The sequence below is a fragment of the Tetrao urogallus genome, assembly GCF_951394365.1.
Source record: "Tetrao urogallus genome assembly, chromosome: 2".
In the NCBI taxonomy this organism is placed as follows: Eukaryota; Metazoa; Chordata; class Aves; order Galliformes; family Phasianidae; genus Tetrao; species Tetrao urogallus.
Genome location: NC_136814.1, coordinates 47,478,640 through 47,488,425, shown reverse-complemented (window position 1 = coordinate 47,488,425; position 9,786 = coordinate 47,478,640). Strand labels below are relative to the sequence as shown.

The 9,786-nt window shown below is 38.9% G+C and overlaps 1 protein-coding gene across 3 annotated transcripts in view; it reads right to left on the bottom strand.

Moving 5' to 3' along the window:
- Positions 1 to 9,212: 9,212 nt before the first annotated feature.
- Positions 9,213 to 9,786, bottom strand: part of PCMT1 (protein-L-isoaspartate (D-aspartate) O-methyltransferase) — a gene marked incomplete at both ends in the record, with an annotated part of 28,970 nt that continues 28,396 nt past the window's right edge. For all 3 annotated transcript variants that reach the window (XM_079532960.1, XM_079532961.1, XM_079532962.1), the window contains one exon: positions 9,213 to 9,392. In XM_079532960.1, the coding sequence (XP_079389086.1) occupies positions 9,213 to 9,392 (180 nt within the window). The remainder of the gene's footprint in view (positions 9,393 to 9,786) is intronic.

Genomic DNA, 9,786 nt, shown 5'->3' with positions numbered 1-9,786 from the left:
CAGCAGCTGTGGAGGTTGGGCTGCCAGCACTGCTTCCCAGGGCCTTCCTGCTGAGTGAGGAAGAGTCTGATTGTTCAGACTGCAGCAATTGATGGCATCCAGGAGTCTCTGATGCTATCATCCATTTCTAACCTGGGAGCACAGCTTCTCTTTCTACAGCAGGCATGGCAAATTGTGCAAGACCCAGAAGATCACATTATAAATACAGCCACCCAGAAAAGATGCGCTACCCACCTGCTTAGGGTGCATTTCCCATCACTGAAAAAAATTCATTGTTTGGCTTTGTTTGCAGTTTAGTGAAACAGCAAATCCTTCTTCACCATCTCTCCACAGCAGCAAGAAAAGCAGTGTAGCACTTGGCAGCAGCTACCAATGTGTTGCAGTTGTCTGCCCAGAGACTTCTAAGAGGCGGTGGTGGGATTTGCTGCTCTGCAGACCAATGCACTAAGGTAACTGGAAACTCCCCAGCTAGTCTGAAATTAAGTAAAAAACTTGCGCTTCACCAGAAAGCATGGGCATCCTCAGCCAGATGAAGAGCAAGACAAAGCCAGCTCAACTCCTGCAATTTGTACAAAACTCAGTAATGTTCATTTTCTACAAGTTATTTGCCTTAAAATGAGTGACATGAAATCACTGAGCAGAAGCACACCTGAGCACATCAGGAAGCCGTGCTCTGGAGCATGCAAGGAGCCCCGTCCACTGGCTCCTGCAGCCCTCCTTGCAGCTCCCAGGGCTGACTGCAGACCGCCCAGCCCAGCTGCCTTCCAGCACCAGTGTCCCGTCGCCAGAGAAACAGAGAGCACAGACTGTTCTGACAGCATACACCAACGGATGCTACTTCTCTGAGTATTAGGAGAGGTCATCAAAATGTTTCATTGGAGTTTTAATGCTGAGCAAGGTACACATTTTGGTTAGATTGCTTTATTTTGAATTGTTTTGCCTTTCAGACACTTACATACACATAAGTGTACAATCTGTTTCCAGGTATCAGGCAGTGCCTACCTGAACTGTATCTGCAATTCGGAATCCCATTTTTCTACGCAGTCCCATTCTGAACAGTCTTGGCCTGAAGGCCCCACACGTTCCATGGTCTTGCAACATTAGGGAAGAGCAGTTCCAGAAGCACATTTGCAAAACAAGAGGGCTGAAACAGGTCAGCATGATGCTCCACTTGTTTTTAAAACCCTAAATAAAGCATAAAGTTCCAGTCCAAACTGCAAACTGGTGGGTGGCTGGCAGGGAACAGGGCAGCACAAACACAGCACAACAGGATGGCCTCCCCATGTTGGGAACTGATTGTTTCGCTTTCTAGTGGCAAAAGCTGAAATAGTACAAGCAATGGGAAAAAACTAGAAAAGATTCAAAGAGAGCTGACAGATCACAGAGGCAATTAATACATTGGGATTACTCTGAAAGAAAAATAGAGCCCACGAAACAGTTTGGTCAGAGTAAGAAAAGGCAAAAGTATTTGTAAACAGGGAATATTTGGGGGAGGGGGAAATGTGTAGAATTACCTTTACCATGTATTTTTCAGCTGCTAGTTAGCTCAGGTAGGACACAAGAACATAGAGCTATGAGTACACATGCAATACAGCAGAAACACCCTCAGGGCACCAAATGCTGCTCTGGACCTCTGGAGCACAGAGAAGCCTGAAGCACTGAGCCACCACAGAAAGCCATGGCAGAAATAACCTTTTACAGGCTTCAAAGCATGTAAACCCATTTTAAAGATGATAGAGCAGGAAATTTTAACATTGTTCTTCATACCTTCCAGTTCCTAATGCACAAAGGAGATGGCACTGACATTAAATTCAGAACAACTTTCTTCAGCCATGCTGTTCCCCACAACTGCAATGGATCAGCGATGTCCATAACTACACAGCAGCCCTGTAGTTAGAAAGGAAAGCCCAGAACCCTACAACTAGACCAGGCAGCTGCCCTCAGCCATAGAGGAACAACACTGCACGCATACAGAACTCACAGGCTTGGTGAAAACCTATTCATGTGCTCCCCGAACACACTGGTGTCCACTGTAAGAAACTCCAATAAGCACCATATAACTGCATTTATATATCAGACTTGGTAACTGCTGCCATGTGCTGCAGCACATTAACTAACTAAAAATGGACACAATTCTGGTCATTTAGCATTCCTTATACAGGCTTGCTTTCTTATTGGATATGCGAAGTCTTGTGAAGGCAAAGATTTTAGAAATAAAGAAATAAACCCAGACATCTAAATACAGCTTCCTCTCAATTTATTTGGCAAAGTAGCAATTCAGACATTTCACACAGCATTTATTCAAGCTCTTCAACTCTTCTGCACATCAACTTGTCCTCTTCTCCAAGAAGCTTGTACTTCAGAACCATTGCTCCACCACGGAGGGGTCTTCATTCCCCAGTTCCTAAACGCTGCCCCTGCATGCTCCACCCTGCCCAAGCACCCGACTGCCATCAATTCCTTCTGCAGAACGGGTGCCTTGTCGCAGCCTTGGTCCCTGAAGTGTTCTCCTCACAGAGCTGTTGCCAGGTCTCAGCTCCGTCACCTCTCCTGCCTTAGGCTAGCTTGTTACTGTGTCCAGAGACAAAAATTTGGAGACAGTTGAATTCTTATCTTTCCTTTGACTAATTAGTGAGATGATGTAAATAAAGCTGAACTCAAACTGAATGATACAGTGACCAAAAGGCTGAACATGAGCATGCATCATTTAAGATAGTTCACTTCAACACCAACAACTAGATTCACAGTTGATTGTGGGTTAGTACAAATTCATCAGACGCAGATGGGTTTTTTCTGAACTGTGTTTTCTAGAATACACGCTGTAGTAATTCCTTTATAAGATCAGTCTGTGTGCTACCAGACTGTGGCCAGATCGGGAGGTGGTACACTGACTTCCAAACATCTATGTGAATTGATACATCACTTTCACACAGGAATGGGACTGTGCCGACCTTCGCAGGGAAGGTTATTTCAAATGTTACCTCTTTCAGATCCAGAGGCCTTTGAATTTTTTAGCCTTCGTGCTTTCAGTGATTAATCCTATCACAAAACATAGCTGTTCCGCCACAGACATCCAAATGCATTTTACAGTGATCACGATGGCTGTGTTTATACTGGTTATTTTATTCTATAATCCTTTTTATCATTAAAAAGAAAACAACAACATGCTGCCTACAATATTTCCCAGTTGCTCCAATCTGAGCAAGAAGAATCAGACATGCTTCTCCACTTTTCCAAAGCAGCTCAATGTGCTGTACTGCTTTGCATTTTCCTATACTAAAACAGAAAACTTGGGGCAGAAAAAAAAAATTTATAGCCTTCCAATGATTCTTCTACATGAAAGTTGAACAACTGTAGGTAAGAGTCCGGGATTCTCTACCCATTCTACATGTGTCACACATTTTCCTTGCATAACAACAGTTTGCTTTTCAAAAGAATGGAATTTTTCCAGAGTCAGAAAAAAAAGAGCACATTAATTCACTACGTAGCCTTGTCAAAAGCAACTTTCGCTTTGAACCAGACTAGATATTGATCTGTTTCCTATTTTTAAATAATGCAAAGATCTGTATGTCTGCCACATACTGACCGTAGTCCTCCACACAAGCACAAACTCCCTCTTGTTTTTAGCCTTATTATCCCAGTGACTGGGATGCAGCTCTCATGTATTTTTGGAGGTAAATCTATGTTTACTGTAACAGCAGTGAGCTGTAAACCAAAACAGAGTTTCAGGTTTTCATTAACTAATTTTAGAAAGAAAGGGAAAACCACGTCTTTTATATCCAACTCAAACAGCAATGTTTAGTAAGAGCAGCCAACTTCGATGTTTTTAAATTCAATATATACAAATGCCTGATTTTAAGGTAATAAAGCAGCTGATTGTATCTACTACATGCTAGTCTATGACACCATGTCAAAAGCTTAAAAAAAAATTCATTTCCTTTTAGTAGCATCTAGCAGACATTGGAACACAGAAAACCTGGTATTGCCTATGTAGTGTCATAAGGTGCACAGAAGCAGTTTTACCAAGGGACACGGGAGCCAAGAGAAGTGAGAGTGTTCAAGTACCCCCATCAAAATTAGAGTTCACAAGCTATAGATCTTCATCCACAGTTCATCTGCAGAAATTCACTTCAAACAGATGAGAGTAAAATAAAGGCATGTTAAATAAAACAGTGCCCACATAAAACTTTTTACCATGTCTTTATCAGATTTGCCTCGAGCATCTAAAAAAATAAAACAAACACCACGCTTTTCCATGCTGATAACAACAGTATAACGAAGTCCAAAACAAGCTGCAATGCTGTTGGTTTTCAAAAAGCTTTTAGAACTGGAGATGAGCAGTCCACTGTAACACTATGTTTGGGTCAAGATGATGTAGCTTTTACAATTCATCCCTGCAGAAAGAAAACACACACAGTAGTTATACTTCTAATCTCTCTGGAAATTAGATTTGAAAAGTCTTGTTCCTGTATCAGAACACATTTAAAGGCTCAAACAAATTGGCAAAATTTCAGAAATCTCTTCAAGCATTTAGTCAAAAAGGAAAGGCAACAGCAATCTCATACTGTCTCAATTGTGTGACCTATTGTGAAATACAAGTCCCTTCTCTACTTCAAATTGATCGTTTACTCAAGTGAATGTCTGCCACACCACCAAAATCAGTAATTTTTTTTGAAGTTACATAGCTGGCTGTCATCCAACCTCCACTCGCTCCATACTGGCAAGAAACAGAGCCAGATTACTAGACAATAGTGGCAAAAATCATTCATTGTAGCTACCAAAGAGACAAGCTTAACTGCAGTTACAGTCTCTTAAGAAAGCTGGGAATTCAGAATGTCAGGGATTGGAAAGGACCTCAAAAGATCCAGTCCATCAACCTCACATCAACATCATAAAGTCTACATCAACTATTTTATTTCTTTCTCAGAGGAACTGTATTAGCTCCTGAAACACTAAATCACAGTGTGTGTGATTTAGAAAGGGAGTTGTTACATCAGAAGTAAATTCAAGGAGGAGAAAGGATGCTTCAAGAAGTCTCTAAATCACTGTGATGACACAGGAAAATGCAGGCTTTCATTTCTACACATCCTGCAAAACACACTGAAACAGGGAATCCATAGAACCTATATTCCAGCAGTGAAATTATCTTATATTGGTGATTTGTTTAAATATTTCCAAAGCATTAACATTAATACCAGATGCTCATCAAATCTGAAAGCAGTGCATTGGCACTACGAACACTGGAAAACTTAATCAGAAGTGTTTGCTTTTCCCCTCTTCCATCCACAAGGCACAAGCAATCTATAAACTGGGCTTACTGCACTTTCTTTTAGTAAGTGCATTGATCTCATTAGCCATAGTTAATGTTTGAGTTAACAAAAACCTCACTAATGTGATTGCCGGCTCAGTACACACCAGTATTTCCATATATCATGCAAACTAACCCACAAAAAATATAGTGCTACGTGCACACAAGCAAAAGCTTTGAAGTTACAAAGGCGTTACTGTTCACAAACCATAGAGCGTGGAATGGCAACATGCACATCATTTTAAAAGCAACTGATAAGGCTTCTGCAACCAGTTCTATCTAATGCAGCTGGAATACAAATCTTATGATTTGTTAGAAAAATATTTGCATTCTTTGCACTTTGCACTGCCTTCTATAGCACAGGTACTGATAATACAGCTTCAGAGTGTCACAAGAATTAAAAAGCAGAAAAAAGCAAAAGGGAGGACAAATCTTGGCAGCAGCAAGATAAAAATCTGTTTACAGCCAAATGTTTGGAAGGTCTCTGTATTTGCATGTTTCACAGAGTAGGTATTTGCTTTAAACAGATGAAATAAATGAACCTCTGATACAGAGATTAAAACGCAGTGCAGGTAACTCTCAGCCAATTACTCCATTCTTCCCTAATGCTTCCAGGAGCTGTGCCACCTGTTGATATTTACATCAAAAAATATGTAAATAATGACTACTGTTACTGCTGGTTTAATCTCAACATGCCTCATAGCTGATGTGATTTGCATCCTGAATCCTACCACATACTCTCACAGCTTTGCAAAAGCCAGGTCTTTTACTGTGCCAAACACTTCTGGATCCTTGACACCCAAGCTAGACCCTCAGAAAATTGAAAGCCAAAGAGAAACCCTATACTTGCTCTGGAAGTATTAAAAGATGGCACATTACTCATATACAAATTTTGGCAAAGTTTTTGCCAGCTAACTTAATGTATTTGAGGGTTTTCTCTTTTACAAAATGGTATTTGTACTTAGAATTCAAATGAGCTATATTGCCATGCCAGTGTGTTAACCAATCTCCCATTGCTTTAAGTGTTCCCAACAAAAAAGAAGTAGCACATCTTAGATGTCACTTTCAAAATACAGATTTTCATACTCTGTTTGTTCAAACATAAACTGGTAGTAAGGGGATTGGCCTCCCTCAAAGGACTTTTCACCCAGGCTTCATTACTTCTGAATCCAACAACAGCATGCCAGCCCAAAACAATCCATCATCTGTGTGTTAAAATCATGCAGTGCTTATTTTTTACAGTTATGAGAAACTGAGCTCATGTGTGCATTATTATGTGTGTGTACATAAATGTTAAAGAAAAACATTTACAGCTTTTCACCTAATGCAATTAGCTAGCAGACTGAAATATACATTGCAAAACAGCATCAATTGATCTTGGCCTCAACTGTATGAATCAGAAGCTATCATGCTACGACTGTTTTGTGAAAGAACACCAATTCTGAACATGATGAAGCAGTTCCCTGCTTTAGGAATGAAAGCACTTGATGTGATGTTAACTAAGAGAACTGAGCTAAGGATAAAGGATTCTTGAAGACCTCTTAACAAAAATAAATAAATAAATAAATAAATACACACACACCATTCAAATCCAATTAATTTGGGACCTACAGCCGCAGGAGCCTCTCTTATACTACAGTTCTTTATTACAGAGAGATCTAATTAAGCTCTTTCAGAAGAGTAAATGAGTCTTTCACTGACCTCCACTCACAGGTCTTCAACAATTTAGGAAAGATAAATCTAAGAAATCTGAAATCTAAGAAGCCCAGGAAAAAAAAAACAAAACAAAACACCACACCTCTTTTTTCTTTGATGGTAGCATAGATAGCAAATACTGAATTATTATTAGGAGATTCCTTAGCAGCAGTTGGCTGACCAGCACTTTGGTCTAACCAATCAGGAAAAGTATCAAAAAAAAAAAAAAAAAAAAGACAGGTAACCACCTCCTTTAAAGTCTACAATACGGCAGCTCCTCAGGAAGGGAATGGCAGTTTTCTTCAGATCAAAGGACAATTTAAGAAAGGAGATATTGTAATATCTGTGAAAAGACATCTCTGAAGTCCAGTTATTTCCAAGTCTGAAGCAGATTAAACATACATCAGAAGAAAAGCCTTTATGCCACTGTAAGGTCATACTTCAGGCTAAGCTCATCTGTTCTGATAACACCAATATGTTTTTAACACAATAAAATAAATCATGAAGTATTTCAGAACAGATCAAAGACTTTTAAAAAAAAATCTGCGGGGAAAAGATTGAAATCAAACAAACGAACAACAAAACAACCAGTACACAGGACTGAATGAAATCCAAAAGAACTCATTACCTCTTCCTGCACTAATAGAGAAAGCAGAGTACAGAACTGTGCACTTGAGATATGAAGACTTTAGAATTCTAAGATCCTAAATATACTACACCCTCATTAGCAGCGTGGGATAGCCATGCTTCCAGAAATCCTTCAAGAAACACTATTTATAAAAATACTCATTGGTGCTAGGAAAAACAACTGCTACTATCATAAAGTCAGATGGAAAAGCAGAAAAATGTGCTTTAAAACTCTCTGGAAAAAAAGATAGCTCAAGAAGAATATTCTTTTTCAAAGCCTAAACTCCATATTTGAATAAAGTCGGTCACATTTGTCAGAGAAGGAAAGTAATCACAAAATGAGACTTTCAAATCCTTACACAGTGGCAAGAAATCCTCAAGTATCATGCTGACAGAACACTGCTAAGGTTCAAGGATAAAGTATTAATTTGCATAACATACAGAAAATCTGAATAGTAAGTATGTTTTGCAATATCTGATCTAAGCTCATTTAGAACTCATGTTCTAACACTAATTTGTACACAGCCACTATACAGCCGTCCAACAAACACTACAGTGAAGTTTCAGCAGGCAGCAGTAATACTAACTGCTTTATTTGTACTTTCTCATGGACATCTTGATATCTTAAAGTTGAAGTGTTTGTGTATCCAAATCATAAGCTATACCACAGAATATCTAGAAAAAAATAATATGCAAGAAATATAAAGCTCAAAAGCTGTTTCCAGAGCTCAGTACAGATCTGTGCACTTCATTAAAACAGATAACACATTCACAAATGTTTTCTGGCAGGAAGCAAAACAGGACTGCTGCTTTGTTCAGTGTCATACAAATAGCGTAGTTTAAGCTGGCAGCTGTGCTATGCTGTGTTTCTGCTCATTCAGCTCAACTCATTGGAAGGTCTACTATTTCTAGAAAGGCCTTGAGAGCTTGCTGCATTGTAGAACTCAAACATATCCCCAGAGACAGGTGACAGACTTATTAACAAGTCTGAGAAAGTGTTCTGAACGCTACTCAAATACACTTACCCTACACAAAAGAGGGGATTAGCTTCTTCACTTTCTGCTGCTTAGAGGCTGAGAAAAAGGAGTTAAGAAGATAATCTATGTTGCCCCCTAAGGATTTTATAGAGCTTTCTCTTAACTTGTGACATTTCAGGAAAATAAAAAAATGAACAGCTAATTACCACTAACTTACACTATATTTATTTTTCAGTAGTATTTCACGCTTTACCCTATTTGGCAAGTTGCTTATAAAGAGTTCATTAAAAGAAGTTTTAACGTAGAGAATATTCTATTTTAAAAAACTAAAAAGAAAAAAGTAACTTCAACACACCAAAACTGAAGAAAACATGAGTCCAAAAGAGACAAAGTGCAACTCATGCAATATTTTTTTCTGCTTTTAATTTAACTTAAAATTTGCATAACCTCCTCTTGCTGACGTAGTAATGCAAACTGAGTCACTTTTCATGGTATGGAGCAGCAGAAAGCAATGACAGCAGCAAACGCAGGCCTTGCAGTCTATCTGCTTAAAATCACACCCTTTCACCTTGCGTGTATGTGGAAGAAGTAAGTGGAACAGAAAATCACTTCCACCTGGACCACTGCTTCTCTTTATCTGTTAAAGGCACATATATCACTCCCATCAGAGGCTTCATTTTGACACTGCCATCTTCTAGTTTGTCATACTGTTCAAGCATCTGGTTTCCCCCTGCAGGACCAACTGGTAATATCAATCTTCCGCCAGGTTTTAACTGATCTATAAGCTAGAACACAACAGAAATTAGAATGTAACCAGCCACTTAGAGAAGCTGGATCCAACATTGATAACATTACATGAGCAGCTTTGCCATATTGTTTATCTGCTATTATGCAGTAGATAACTACTTCAATTAACAATAAAACACTGAAAATGAGAAACATGACAACATGGCAAAAATCAACATTGCAAAACACATTCACAGTAATTTCATGTAATTCCAAAATAAGGTAAAAAAAATTGGGTTGTGTCAGATGCAGTTTTAGTTTCTATACAAGATGGGAAACACATCAAGACCATTAATTGTTATTATACATATATATTATTTTTTTAAAAACAGTAAATTCTTTTTAAACTGCCAGATATAAAAGTTTGATACTTATTGGTACAGGCCCACTGTC